The sequence below is a fragment of the Liolophura sinensis genome, chromosome 3 (genome assembly GCF_032854445.1).
Source record: "Liolophura sinensis isolate JHLJ2023 chromosome 3, CUHK_Ljap_v2, whole genome shotgun sequence".
Classification (NCBI taxonomy): domain Eukaryota; kingdom Metazoa; phylum Mollusca; class Polyplacophora; order Chitonida; family Chitonidae; genus Liolophura; species Liolophura sinensis.
In genome coordinates, this window is record NC_088297.1 from 4,458,677 (window position 1) to 4,475,154 (window position 16,478).

Consider the following 16,478-nt stretch of genomic DNA (forward strand, 5'->3'; position numbering starts at 1 on the left):
CGGTTTCATTCACCCAAGTACTTGGATATGAGTTTGTGTATTTAACGTCATCGTGGAAGTAAAGGATTCTTGAGTGTCACATAAAGCACCATTCAAACAAGCTACATGCAGTATATGAATAATAAAATAAAAACATTTTATTAAACATATACATGGGCCCAGTTGTTCCAAACTGTTTTAAGACTTTATACCAGATTAAACTTTTAGCCAAGTCTTCAGTTTAGTACATAGCCCAGAAAAAATTGCGTAACAGTATATTAGACATGAACAAATAAGTCTGCTGCTGTTGTACTTGCCCTTTAGACAATTACATTGGCTGCTGAATTTGGCTAAAGTTTAAATATATAAAGTGACTTAACACAAGTATTAGCTAATACACTTTTGAACAACTGGGCCCAGTATATACATATAGATTTGTTGAAGTCAATGCGGTCATTGCCTGGGTCTAGCTTTCCATGTACTTTGTACATTGTGCTGTATGAACACAGCCATGCTTGTATGTACACACATGTATGGATACATGTTCCTATCAATTATTGATGTACAGGTAACCACCAATTCACTTCAAAACCGAAACGTCTTAACGACCAGTTATGTCCGGCTACCCTTCCCGTAAACATTGCCGTTTTACAGCCGTGTGGCGTGTTTTCATTTGTCAAACAGCTGGTATGTCCAGAAATGTCACTGGGTATGTATGTCAAGGGCTGAGACTAGCTGTGCAGCTTTAGGTTAGAACTGACTTGAGCACAGGTATGAGAAAGTTGAAGAGTCAGTGACCATGTTCCTGCATGTACCTGTACATGTAACTCTACAGGTTGACTGAAGGCTCAGTGGCCAGCTATTTATACACAGTGCATATGTGTGCTGGGTTGAAATGTACAATACTGTATCTAGTGTACTTGATACACAGTATACAAGGGGACATCTAGGTATGTACTGTTTGGAGGTGAAATTCCAGCTAATTCTGATTCGGCTGTAGTTTTAACTCACAAGTTTTAGAATTGGATTGAAATTATGTGTGTTGGCTGAGTAAATGTAGACAATCATGCTTTCTAATTTCATCAGTAAATGTTAAAATTTCCAAGCTGTTTCAACCAATGTACAGTTCTGAAGTGGGGGATATGTGAACCAGCTGTAACTACGCTTTAATTTACTAGTTTCTTTATACCATGTATGGTTTTTTTATAGTATAAGACTTAAGGACTTATTGGAGCTGTCCTACTACTGTAATTATTCAACGTTTTCGCACATTTGCAAGGTGTTTTTATTCCAGCAAGTTCTAAGAGCATTATTCGGTGTAGACTGATAAAATTATACTCTATTGTGAAGCCCTGAATTTGGCCAAAATCTAATTAAAATTTGCATAAATTGCACCCAGTGTTGTTCTTCCATATATGCAAAAAGGTCGAGGAATTAGGGTATATACTTACTTGTAGCCTACATCTCATTGTTTTTCAAAGTAGAGACTGGAGTAATTTTAAAAGAGCAATCAGTGGAATCCAGCTTCCATTGTTTTGGGTGGAGCTGTACATCAGGATATTGTACATGTACATGCTCAGGTGCTTTGATATCCCTCAAGGCACTGCCCATTTCCTCTACCCATAATCTGGACAGGTGTAATTTAAGTGGAAGTTTCTCAAATCCAGCCTAAAACATCAAGGGGCATTTTGCGTGCTCAGCTGGTTAAAGTGCTACATGTAGCTCGCAGTGCTGCAACCTTGAGGGTCTTGATCAGTGATGGCGAGAGTTCAAATCTGGCTCGCACTGCTTTGGATGCTGCAATTTTAAATTCATGAGGTTTGCCATGTACATGTACCTGGTGATGGGAAGGATTTTCATTTTGAGTTAGAGAAGGAGGTTAGAGTTTGAAAGCAGGTGCCTACAAGGACAGCTGTAGACAGCTGTCTGTGGCCTGCTATTTGCCCTTTTTGAACACTCTCGAGGGGAATGTCTTACTGGGTTTCTCCCACCCATAATCCAGACCGTGTGATATCAGTGAAAACTTCTGAATTACAATCACATAAATTAAATAAACATAAACATAAATTAAATCACATAAATTAAATAACGGTGCGATAATGTCTTTCATTGAAAAATCATAAATATAAAAAAATTTTATTCAAAATATTATTTCTGTTATTACATTTTAATATTTTACACAGACGCCATGACATGGAAAAAAGAAACACTTACTGTTTCATGATGTTCCAATCTGTACTTAATGGGTGACATCAGTAAGCATGTTCAGTCAACCTACATCACTCAGTAGTGAGATAAAATGTCATGCTATATATACAACTGTGTAACCAGTATAGACTTACAGCTAATAAAACATTGTTCTAATACATAAAAATCATGATATTGTTAAAATATCAATAATAAACAGTAATATGTATGAGTTTATCTCTGTAATCAAATATCACTATATTCCCCTCCGGCCATATGTTGGAAGGTCTGCCAGCAACCTGCAGATGGTCGTGGGTTTCCCCGGACTCTGCCCGGTTTCCTCCCACCATAATGCTGGCTGCCGTGGTACAAGTGAAATATTTTTTTGTACGGCATAAATCACCAATCAAATAAATAAATAAATAAAATATCACTTTTTGCTATGCAAACTGTCTGACTCTGCAACATTTTGTTTTTTTCTGTTGAACAGGGTACATATTGGTGATTGAAGAACATATTGAAGCTGGGCCATCACTAAAAGTATGAAAGAAATTGAGAAATAGCCACTTCATTGGATGATGGCTCGAAATATGCACGGAGGAATCGGTGGTGTGACGGAACATTGAACAAGATACATGTGTATATAAGCTCAAGCCAGTTCATATGGAAAAGAAAAAGGAGATGACCTTTTCGTGTAGGCATGTTTGTTGACATGTCATTGATCCCAGCATAAGACATTGAAATGTACATTCAACATTTCGTTCCATTCATCGCCTTGGTGATATCAGGGGAGATAACTCTCAGGCAACTTTGTGAGCAGCACAGGGGAGACAACTTTGTGCGTGACAGAAGTCCTGCACTATATTAGCTGTACATGTATGTCACTTTTTCATAAACACCTTAACAAAAGAGGTTCCAAACATAACTGCACTCACATGGAAATATGACCTATTTTTGGATGTTTGAAAATCAAAGGCTAGAATTCCAGACCATTATTTGAGGGTTTTTGAATAGGTTTATATTACACATGTTAACTTGTGATACATACATCATGTACCTGTATATGGACTGATAGAACTGTTGAAGACCGATATGGTGCATGCACAGTGTACATGAAGAGTTCACTAGATGAGGGTCAGTATGGTGTCAAAGGGGAATGAGGACATCCCAGCTTTTATGTTCTCCCTGAGCGGTGCCAGCACCCCATCCCATGGGAGCCTCATGGGGACGCCACGGTCCATCCACCGTCAGCAGCACACTACCACATCACCCAGGCCACTCCCCCATCATCTCCCGGGGCTGGGTCAGCTCTGTCTGGATGAGACAGAGATACGGCGAGTTTCAGACGAGAAGAAGAATAAAATCTACACAGACAGTGAGTATACAGCTTGATGTTCGCCAAGATACATGTAGCTTGTCAGTTCAGCTGAATTTCTGGTGATATGTATACTGGTAAATGGCAAGAATACTGCATTACTAAGGCGTGTACATGCATCATTTGGCTTGCAGTGCGCAGTTTCAATAAAAGTGATATTACGTACAGGAAAAGTGGTGCCACTAGGTTACATGTAAGTGGTATACCTTTGTGTAGGGCGAAAATTAGTTCTGCAAGATCTTGGAATGTTTTAGACCAAGAAAAAAAGTAGGGGCTGTCTGAAATACAAATGTGCCTGACACATGTAGCTGAATAAGACAGTCTACATGTATGTAGCTGAACTGATTTGCTGCCTTGTCTGTGTTTGTTATGCGCGGATAAGTACCTGTCTTAAGTTCTACAACTGGCATTTTTGTACACATGTGTATTGCCTTTTGTTTGTATTTGTGTATTTGTTTTGTCCATAAATTTTAAATTATCTAACAGGAAGTACAACTGATTGAATTATCAGGGTTTCCTGTTATCACAAAGTACAACTGATTAAATTACCAGGGTTCTCTGTTATCACAAAGAACAGCTGATTGAATTACCAGGGATCTCTGTTGTCACAATGTACAACTGATTGAATCGCCAGGGTTGTCACAGAAGTACAACTGATCTAATTGCCAGGGTTCTCTGTTATGACAATGTACAACTGTTTGAATCACCAGGGTTCTTTGCTATCACAAAGTGCAACTGCCTAGGGTTCTCTATTATCACAAAGTACAGGGGATTGAATTGCTAGGCTTCTTCGTTATGACAAAGTACAACTGATCATGTTTGTTTCTGGGGATTGTCTACTAGCCCAAACAACAGTTGGTCATCTTGTCAGGGGTTCTCTACTAGCCCAAAGTACAGGTGGTCATCTTGTTATGGGTCCTCTGTCCAGAGCTCCAGTGATTGGAAGGATGTCAGGTCTGGTGTCCTCAACCCGATGTGTTAGTGAGACACACACGGTGATTGGATGACGTGTCAAGTTTTGTGTTCTCTGCCCAAGGCTCTAGTGGGACAGGACAATGACTGGATACGGTGTCATGTTTTTTTGTTAGCCCAAAGCAGTGGGGCACACATTGATTGGGTGAGGTGTCATATCTGGTTTACCCAAGGCTTCAGTGGGACTGCACAGTGAGGGTGTCAGATCTGTTGTCCTTGGCTCAAAGCTTCAGTGAGGTACACAGTGAATAGATGACGTGCCAAGTCTGGGTACCCTTGACCCAAAGCTTTAGTGAGATGTCACCCAGGTATGTTGTAGTATTGGGAGGCCGGGCAACTTCAAGAGGGCCTCATGATTTCAGCAAAATGAAGCCTGTCACAAAATTGTCCTGTTACATAAAAAATGTACATGTATAATCCATAGAAATGCCCCACCCCCTCCCCCCACTGCACTCTACCCCACCCCCACCCCAAAGCAATGATACTGTGTTACCTTCTAACAAGAACACATCAGTGTTATATGACCAGAATTTGAACAATAATGAAGGTCAGTAGTGCTTGTAATCTGACCTTTAAAACCAACAATTGGCATTGCATTTGTACATGTGCATGCATGTTTATTCAGGAACAGGCACAAGTATTCATTTTACATCACCATTACTGACCATCACCATCACCAGTGTTGACCATCACTGACCATCACCATCACCAGTATTGACCATCACCATCACCAGTATTGACCATCACCATCACCAGTATTGACCATCACCATCACCAGTATTGACCATCACCATCACCAGTATTGACCATCACCATCACCAGTATTGACCATCGCCATCACCAGTACTGACCATCGCCATCACCTGTATTGACCATCACCATCACCAGTATTGACCATCACCAGTATTGACCATCACCATCACCTGTATTGACCATCACCATCACCAGTATTGACCATCACCATCACCAGTATTGACCATCACCATCACCTGTATTGACCATCACCATCACCAGTATATACCATCACCATCACCAGTATTGACCATCACCATCATTTGTATTGACCATCACCATCACCAGTATTGACCATCACCATCACCAGTATTGACCATCACCATCACCAGTATTGACCATCACCATCACCAGTATTGACCATCACCATCACCTGTATTGACCATCACCAGTATTGACCATCACCATCATCAGTATTGACCATCACCATCACCAGTATTGACCATCACCATCACCAGTATTGACCATCACCATCACCAGTACTGACCATCACCATCATCAGTATTGACCATCACCATCATCAGTATTGACCATCACCATCACCAGTATTGACCATGCAGTGATGAAAACCAACCTGACCTTTGTATGAACACTTTAATAGGTCACTTAATTACATGCAAACATGTATTCAGTGAATTATGAATTAACTGTATTAATTTCAAGGGCATTCAGTACCAATGCATGTAATTGTACCTGTGGACTTAAGCTTTACCTGAGCTAATTACGTATGAGACAAAACCCCACGTAAGACACGGTACACTGGTCACCCATGTGCCATTGTGCCAGAGAGCGGTGCTAACACGGGGTTATCCTGTGTTATCCCAGGACTAACTACAGGCCTATAATGCTAATCTGATTCAGTCACCAAACAAGATTTGAGCGGTCAGCTTACTGTGGTCACTGGTCAAAAGCATGTGGGGATATATGGTCATGTAGCTAAGCATAAAGACCTTGCTCCTGGAAAAGGGTAAAGTACATCGGAGATATTGGCTGGAGGCATTTGGAGGTGTGCAGTTGTAGTTGTGTATTTGTTTGTATACTTTGCTGTGTGGAAGTACGAGCAATTGCTACAGTTTTGATACGTGTTTGTGACTGCAATGTTACCTATGTGGACATGGTTGCAATTCCTTATGTTAAATCTCTTGTTGTTTTGAGAAGGAGTTTGTACCCACACGTATAATGGCAATTCTGCAATTTGGTGAATCGGTTTTGAAGCAGTGGTTGTGGATGGTATGAGTGTTTGATCAGAGACATTTTTGTTGATCCTGGTATTGTCAACAAACGTATGTACCACCAGGATCTGTGCTATTCAGGTAATTGTTGCACCATATATGGGCATATATGAACAAATATGGACATGTCATTGTCATCAGTGTTTATGTAAGTCATACATATATATGTATCACCGTACGTAGGAAGGTCTGTCAGCACCCTGCGGATGGTCGTGCGTTTTCCCCGGGCTCTGCCAGGTTCCACCCACCATAATACTGGCCGCCGTTGTAAAGTGAAATATTCCTGAGTACGGCGGAAGACACCAATCAAATAAATCAAATAAGTGTATTTGCATTATGAACAAATGAAGTGGCAGACTACACACAAGGTCCAAATCACACTAGAACACATCGTTTTCTTCTGTGATGCTGCGAAGCTTGTGTACTCTATATGTCTATATGTTAGCAGTAGGATGAAGTACTGTACCTATCAGATGATAGACCGTTAAACACTATGAAAGAGAGTAGTTCCATTTATTTTTTTTAGGATTTTTCCAACCATATTTTTTTGATTCTACAGCGGTCTGTTGTGACCCATGAGGTCACATCCATATTTTGGCTTGAAATAGTTCAAAAAACAAAAAAAAAGAAAAACCCAATGCGATGTCAGTGGACCCAATAGACTGCCATAGAATTCAAAGTTTCAAAGGCATTTTATAAGGTTAAAAAAATTCTTACTATTTATCTGGACAGTATTTAATGGTGTTTATCTGACATACATGTATGCACGTGTGTCATATTTTCTTTGCCTTTAAATGTAACACATTTTCTGAATGGAAAATGGTTACATTGTCTTGTATATTAGTATACATGTTTGTGCTTACTTACTTTGCACACAGTAAGGTGTTTTATAACCACACGTACATACGCCGTTTCTTGTTTTGACGTTGTTTTTGTTTGTTTGTTTGTCTTGCCCAGCGGAGTCATCATGGAAGGAATCTATCCGCCGTCAGATGGAGGAAGACCTCGCCCAGCGAGTCAGGGATGCCCTGGAGACTCCACCCCTGGAGAAAATGGCGAAGAAGCGGCGTGAATTACTGCAGAGACGTGGCATCGAGAATCATCCAGAGATCGAACGTCTCAACGCGCAATTCGTCCTCGAGATTGACCAGGAGCAAGAGTTTGTAAAGAAGAAGAACTGGAAGTCTTGGCGAGCCAACAGGTTTATGCGTAAAATGATGGCTTTGCAAGCCAGTCAGTCTCGGTCCAATTTTGATGTGATTTTCAAGGACGAACTTTCGCGCTCCAACCATGCGTCTTTCCCCGGCGTGTTCGGACTGGATACTATGTCAGAAGGTGTGAAGGATTACAGTCCTTCAGCAGGGTCAGGATTGTCCCTGTTAGACAAGAGCCTCCGTAGGCAGGCGTCCACCAAGGCGGGATTCCTGGAAGCCATTAGGAATGGGCGGTGTCTTGACGGCTCTGCAATACACAGGAGAGCGGACGGAAGCTACGTAGACAAATACGGAGTTGTGCGGACAGTGGATGGCCCCTTTTGGCCACTGGAGGCAGGACCGTTGTTTGCCACGCCCAGGTTTAAATGGGACACTCTTTTGCCCAATGAGCCTTACTCCATGGCAACTCGAGGTAAGTTTAACTTTTGGTCTGTTCTTTGTTTGCATATGTATGTATAAGTTTGTCAGTGATTGATGATGAGCTTTCCTGGATCCTGTTGTTGAAAATTTCATTTATATACACACATGTGCAATGTACATTTTGTTGGCTGTTCAGGTTGGCTGTTCAGATGTACATCAGTTATCATGTATACTTACATTGTACCTGTGCATTATTATGTATCATTGCATGCACATAAATGCACTTATATACAGTACATGTATGTTTATGTTATTCTGTCAGTGCATGTACACCTGAACGTACACATAATTTATTATTATTCCCATTTAGAAAACTTGTAGAAGATCACTTACATGTACATGTAGTGTGGCTTGTCAGATCTGAACTGTTCACACCTATGTATTTATTGGTGTATGTATTGGCCAAGTGGTTATAGGGCGCCAGCACAGTTCAGTGACCCGGATGCCACTCCCCAACGGGATCGCTGTGAATTTAAGTTTAGCCCACTTTGCTGGATATCCTTCTCTCCGGTCGTATGTGGGAAGATATGTCAGCAACCTGCGGATTGTCATGGCTTTCCCCCTGGCTCGAACGATCTTCCATGTTTTATCCCACCATAATGCTTGCCGCCGTCGTATAAGTGAAATATGCTAAGGTATTGGCATAAAACACCAATCAAATAAATAAATAAATAAAATGTAACTAAGTACAGTGTATGTGCTTACTACATGTACACATGGGCTTTTTGGTTGTGCCATTTGTGAATGTGTACGTTGTATTGGTCTGTTTTTTATACATGACTAAAATTCCAGGACACGCACTTAGCTGGTACGTTGTATGTTAGGTGAAAAATGTTGTTTGAATAAAGAATATTGATAGAACAGCATACATGGAATTAAGAAAAATGAATACCTGTATAAAGTAGTATTAGAAATCTTGCTGCTTTGTGAAGCTTTGAGCACTTTTACCTGTAGGTACATGTGTGTTACATGCATGAACATGTAAATGTTGTGCATGTCACATGGTTGATTTATTTATTTATTTATTTGTTTGCTTGGTGTTTTACGCCGTACTCAAGAATATTTCACTTATACGACGGCGGCCAGCAGAGCCCCGGGGGAAACCGACGACCATCCACAGATTGCTGCCAGACCTTCCCCACGTACCACGTAGTTGATAACCATTGTCTAATGATTGATTGAGTCATTCGTTAACAGTGTACAGTACATAGACCATGCAAACAGCTGTACATGTACATGTAACTGTACAATACAGGTAGTTCACACAAAATGCCAGGCATGAGATACATGAAGATGTATATTGTATCACAGAAATGAGATACATGAATATGTATATTGTATCACAGAAATGAGATACATGAACATGTATATTGTATCACAGAAATGAGATACATGAACATGTGTATTGTATCACAGAAAGGAGGTACATGAAGGTGTATACTGTATCACAGAAATGAGATACATGAACATTTATATTTTATCACAGAAATGAGATACATGAACGTGTAAATTGTATCACAGAAATGAGATACATGAACATGTATATTGTATCACAGAAATGAGATACCTATATATTGTACACCATGTGTTGTACATGTACATGTATAGGCTTACAGTATCAGATTACCTTTACCAGACACCTTTAGAGTGAAAATACTGTATTACACCTAAAGTTAAGCATTTTTCAAGTGACACATTTTGTCTGATTCTAATTGATTCATCCACCTTATAGGGCCACTTAAGAGTTTTATGTGAAGTTTGGTTATTTTATTGTCAGAAAAACTTAAAGTGTTGGCATCAAAAGTATCATTTTAAGGCCTTTATGTGCTTCTGAACGTGAATTTTGACATATAAAACCTTAGGTCAAATACAGTAACTCTTGATATAGCTCTGAGATTGGTTAGCCATGTTCCCAGCTTAGCTTCCACTGTAATTTTTTCCACATTAATCTCTTAACCATTACATTCACTAACCTGGAACTCAGTCATTTCATTTGTGCTGTCTCCAAGCTGCCAACGCTGTACCCCACAATAAGAGGTATCAGAACAATTCTGAATTCATATCACCTCATTTTGCGGGAATAATTAAGAACATAACATATAATAATATATAATATACAATAATACAAGTGTAACTGACGTGCCCACTCGGACAGCATTAGAACTTCGCAAACAGCCATTATCAAATCACATGACTCGGTTGCTAGGGTGGGCTCGGCTGCTCTTCCCAAAATTAAGCCCATCTTTTTTCACAATAAAATGGATTATACATCATTTCTGTTCATTATTAACTCACAAATTGAAGTTAAGACTCCCAAATGATTTGTCAGTAGCCCTTCAGATGTTGTGCATCTCTTTTTTCTGTTCATTATTAACTCATAAATTGAAGTTAAGACTCCCAAACAATTTGTCAGTAGCCCTTCAGGTAGTGTGCATCTCTTTTTCTGTTCATTATTAACTCACAAATTGAAGTTAAGACTCCCAAACGATTTGTCAGTAGCCTTTCAGATGGTGTGCATCTCTTTTTCTGTTCATTATTAACTCACAAATTTAAGTTAAGACTCCCAAACGATTTGTCAGTAGCCTTTCAGATAGTGTGCATCTCTTTTTCTGTTCATTATTAACTCACAAATTGAAGTTAAGACTCCCAAACAATTTCTCAGTAGCCCTTCAGATGGTGTGCATCTCTTTTTCTGTTCATTATTAACTCACAAATTGAAGTTAAGACTCCAAAACGATTTGTCAGTAGCCCTTCAGATGGTGTGCATCTCTTTTTCTGTTCACTATTAACTCACAAATTGAAGTTAAGATTCCCAAACAATTTCTCAGTAGCCCTTCAGATGGTGTGCATCTCTTTTTCTGTTCATTATTAACTCACAAATTGAAGTTAAGACTCCCAAACGATTTGTCAGTAGCCTTTCAGATGGTGTGCCTCTCTTTTTCTGTTCATTATTAACTCACAAATTGAAGTTAAGACTCCCAAACGATTTGTCAGTAGCCCTTCAGATGGTGTGCATCTCTTTTTCTGTTCATTATTAACTCACAAATTGAAGTTAAGACTCCCAAACGATTTGTCAGTAGCCCTTCAGGTAGTGTGCATCTCTTTTTCTGTTCATTATTAACTCACAAATTGAAGTTAAGACTCCCAAACGATTTGTCAGTAGCCCTTCAGATGGTGTGCATCTCTTTTTTCTGTTCATTATTAACTCACAAATTGAAGTTAAGACTCCCAAACGATTTGTCAGTAGCCCTTCAGATAGTGTGCATCTCTTTTTCTGTTCACTATTAACTCACAAATTGAAGTTAAGACTCCCAAACGATTTGTCAGTAGCTCTTCAGATGGTGTGGATCTCTTTTTTCTGTTCATTATTAACTCACAAATTGAAGTTAAGACTCCCAAACGATTTGTCAGTAGCCTTTCAGATGTTGTGCATCTCTTTTTTCTGTTCATTATTAACTCATAAATTGAAGTTAAGACTCCCAAACAATTTGTCAGTAGCCCTTCAGGTAGTGTGCATCTCTTTTTCTGTTCATTATTAACTCACAAATTTAAGTTAAGACTCCCAAATGATTTGTCAGTAGCCCTTCAGATGTTGTGCATCTCTTTTTTCTGTTCATTATTAACTCATAAATTGAAGTTAAGACTCCCAAACAATTTGTCAGTAGCCCTTCAGGTAGTGTGCATCTCTTTTTCTGTTCATTATTAACTCACAAATTGAAGTTAAGACTCCCAAACGATTTGTCAGTAGCCTTTCAGATGGTGTGCATCTCTTTTTCTGTTCATTATTAACTCACAAATTTAAGTTAAGACTCCCAAACGATTTGTCAGTAGCCTTTCAGATAGTGTGCATCTCTTTTTCTGTTCATTATTAACTCACAAATTGAAGTTAAGACTCCCAAACAATTTCTCAGTAGCCCTTCAGATGGTGTGCATCTCTTTTTCTGTTCATTATTAACTCACAAATTGAAGTTAAGACTCCAAAACGATTTGTCAGTAGCCCTTCAGATAGTGTGCATCTCTTTTTCTGTTCACTATTAACTCACAAATTGAAGTTAAGATTCCCAAACAATTTCTCAGTAGCCCTTCAGATGGTGTGCATCTCTTTTTCTGTTCATTATTAACTCACAAATTGAAGTTAAGACTCCCAAACGATTTGTCAGTAGCCTTTCAGATGGTGTGCCTCTCTTTTTCTGTTCATTATTAACTCACAAATTGAAGTTAAGACTCCCAAACGATTTGTCAGTAGCCCTTCAGATGGTGTGCATCTCTTTTTCTGTTCATTATTAACTCACAAATTGAAGTTAAGACTCCCAAACGATTTGTCAGTAGCCCTTCAGGTAGTGTGCATCTCTTTTTCTGTTCATTATTAACTCACAAATTGAAGTTAAGACTCCCAAACGATTTGTCAGTAGCCCTTCAGATGGTGTGCATCTCTTTTTTCTGTTCATTATTAACTCACAAATTGAAGTTAAGACTCCCAAACGATTTGTCAGTAGCCCTTCAGATGGTGTGCATCTCTTTTTCTGTTCACTATTAACTCACAAATTGAAGTTAAGACTCCCAAACGATTTGTCAGTAGCCCTTCAGATGGTGTGCATCTCTTTTTCTGTTCATTATTAACTCACAAATTGAAGTTAAGACTCCCAAACGATTTGTCAGTAGCCTTTCAGATGGTGTGCATCTCTTTTTCTGTTCATTATTAACTCACAAATTGAAGTTAAGACTCCCAAACGATTTGTCAGTAGCCCTTCAGATGGCGTGCATCTCTTTTTTCTGTTCATTATTAACTCACAAATTGAAGTTAAGACTCCCAAACGATTTGTCAGTAGCCCTTCAGATGGTGTGCATCTCTTTTTTCTGTACATTATTAACTCACAAATTGAAGTTAAGACTCCCAAATGATTTGTCAGTAGCCTTTCAGATGGTGTGGATCTCTTTTTTCTGTTCATTATTAACTCACAAATTGAAGTTAAGACTCCCAAACGATTTGTCAGTAGCCTTTCAGGTAGTGTGCATCTCTTTTTTCTGTTCATTATTAACTCACAAATTGAAGTTAAGACTCCCAAACGATTTGTCAGTAGCCTTTCAGATAGTGTGCATCTCTTTTTCTGTTCACTATTAACTCACAAATTGAAGTTAAGACTCCCAAACGATTTGTCAGTAGCCCTTCAGATAGTGTGCATCTCTTTTTCTGTTCATTATTAACTCACAAATTGAAGTTAAGACTCCCAAACGATTTGTCAGTAGCTCTTCAGATGGTGTGGATCTCTTTTTTCTGTTCATTATTAACTCACAAATTGAAGTTAAGACTCCCAAACGATTTGTCAGTAGCCTTTCAGGTAGTGTGCATCTCTTTTTCTGTTCACTATTAACTCACAAATTGAAGTTAAGACTCCCAAACAATTTGTCAGTAGCCCTTCAGATAGTGTGCATCTCTTTTTCTGTTCATTATTAACTCACAAATTGAAGTTAAGACTCCCAAACGATTTGTCAGTAGCCCTTCAGATGGTGTGGATCTCTTTTTTCTGTTCATTATTAACTCACAAATTGAAGTTAAGACTCCCAAACGATTTGTCAGTAGCCTTTCAGGTAGTGTGCATCTCTTTTTCTGTTCACTATTAACTCACAAATTGAAGTTAAGATTCCCAAACGATTTGTCAGTAGCCCTTCAGATGGTGTGCATCTCTTTTTCTGTTCACTATTAACTCACAAATTGAAGTTAAGACTCCCAAATGATTTGTCAGTAGCCCTTCAGATGGTGTGCATCTCACTGGGTTCAGTCACGTTAATCCATAAGTTTGTCTTTTTCTGGATGATGCCAAATTCAGCCGCCTGAAATTGAAACTGGCTGGTATCGAAGTTTGGGTCGCCGCTTATGTAACAGTTACATGTATTAATTGTGATTTTATGGTCTTTATTGTACATGAATAATTGGGTCATATTAAGTAAGAATTACTGACGGATTACAAGGAACATGTTTTTTTGGACCACAACTTTGAAATGTTGCAGGCTAGTAAATGGAAGAGTACAGATCTGTATTTCTGAAAGCTAAGCTGGGAAGAATGAAACAGATCTCAGATCTAGTCTTGATACAATGATTGATAACTCTGTGTACACACACACACAGACTATGGTAGGCTTGCCTTTACAGGTACGTCGAACATCCTGTATTGCACATGTGCTGGACAGTAGCCTGTGAAATGCTGTGAGCATTGTTGATCAACATAACATTACCTGTACAGGTACTTACACATGTACACTGTATACCTGTGTCATTTTGCCTTCACTGGACACCTGCAGAGCAAGAAGGGCTCTTGATTGCTAATTCTGTGTAAACACCCAGTGGTAGGCCTGTGTGTTAATGTTCATGTTCACTGTACCTGCAATAGGTTTCTGGCTGATTGAGTGCACTTTCTTCGTGTTATCTTATCCGCTTACCAATAAGTACACAAAGAAAGTGACGGTGAAGAGTTCACTGTGTGCGTAAAATGTAAACAGTGTGACAGTGTCATTGGAGAGTTTTCAGTCACTGGGCATGGCCCATGCAAACAACAGTTGTTCAAGTGGTTTCTCTGAGTTATAGTCAACAGCTAGCACATAAGACAGTGTCTGTGTACTGCAGTGTTCTACCTGTACAGTGTAACTTCAGTCTTCTACATGTAGATATATGTAAATATCAGTAGCTGACTTTGACAAGTCTACCACGGTGACCAATTACCTTTTTCATATTGGACTATTGGAATTCAGTGTTTATAAATAAGGAATTTTACCCACAGAACATACATGTAGCAGGGTCTATGAGATGCATGAGGGATTTGGTATCGGGACATATATACTTAAAACTTGGCTCGATGTATTTCTCTACGCATAAGGATGGACTGATTTTGTGAACACTATTTTATGGGAGTTTTAAGCGAAAGGAATGTACCAAGGAACCATCAGCGATGCTGCTTCGTGTTTTTTATGTAGATGTACATGTACTTGTACTTAACATGGACAATTCAGTTATGGTGGGTCCTTAGTACAAGACCACATGAAAAAATACCGGTAGTTGACTTTTTTGTGGTATGGGAGTTTTAAGCAAAAGGAATGTACTAAGGAACCATCAGAGATTCTGCATGGTGATTTTACGTACATGTATTTAACATGGACAATTCAGTTATGGTGGGTCCTTAGTACAAGACCACATGAAAAAATACTGGTAGTTGACTTTTTTGTGGTATGGGAGTTTTAAGCGAAAGGAATGTACTAAGGAACCATCAGAGATTCTGCATGGTGATTTTACGTACATGTATTTAACATGGACAATTCAGTTATGGTGGGTCCTTAGTACAAGACCACACGAAAAAATACTGGTAGTTGACTTTTTTGTGGTATGGGAGTTTTAAGCGAAAGGAATGTACTAAGGAACCATCAGAGATTCTGCATGGTGATTTTACGTACATGTATTTAACATGGACAATTCAGTTATGGTGGGTCCTTAGTACAAGACCACATGAAAAAATACCGGTAGTTGACTTTTTTGTGGTACATGTATTTGACAACATTTGCAAATTCGGTCGTGTTATCATTTTAATTGAAAAAGTTGTCTTTATTACATGTACGTACATGTAGGCACGGCTGTTTCCAGTGAGATCATTCGATCTGTGTTCATGATGATCAAGTTAAGTTCATGATGATCAATAAGTTTGGAATATTTTATGATCATGATCATGAACATATATTATGTTATAGTGTTATAGTCAGAGAAAGGCATTGTAAAACTTCTCGGTGAATTTTTGTTCAGGTTCTTTGTCCTGGCAGGATGTACTGGTGTAAATTATACATGTGTGTAAAGATTGTACTCAGAAACTTCCTGGTTCTTAGAACAGGTTATACTCTTAAGGCACATTTACATATGTATATGTACATGTATGTTTGTGTCTGTATGTCTTAGCTCATTGTGTACATGTATATACACTGTATTGATTCATACTTTGCCAAATTCTACCTGTGTGCTACATGCACACTACATGTAGGTGGGAAAACATACCTGTAGCATGCATGTACATGCACTCTGTTACAAGCTGTAAGACAGCTTGACTGGTAATGATTGCATATAGATATATACGTATACATATATAATAAGCAGCACTTAACCGTACAGGTGTGCACATGTATGTTCTAAATCATTACTTTCATTACTTTTTATTGCCTTTATCCTAGGCCAATAAATTCACTTTACTGACTTACATTTGACAAGTTTACAGATGATTATTGCACTGTAATTAATTCTGAGCTGAGAAGCACAGGTACATGTAGAAGTTC

General features: G+C 38.9%; 1 protein-coding gene across 1 annotated transcript in view; it reads left to right on the forward strand.

The window, feature by feature from the left end:
* LOC135463648 (uncharacterized) overlaps positions 1 to 16,478 on the forward strand; it is a 71,063-nt gene that overhangs the window by 6,198 nt on the left and 48,387 nt on the right. Inside the window, exons 2-3 of the mRNA XM_064741010.1 lie at positions 2,657 to 3,541; positions 7,495 to 8,163. Coding sequence (XP_064597080.1) covers positions 3,295 to 3,541; positions 7,495 to 8,163 — 916 coding nt within the window. The 5' untranslated portion in view covers positions 2,657 to 3,294. The remainder of the gene's footprint in view (positions 1 to 2,656; positions 3,542 to 7,494; positions 8,164 to 16,478) is intronic.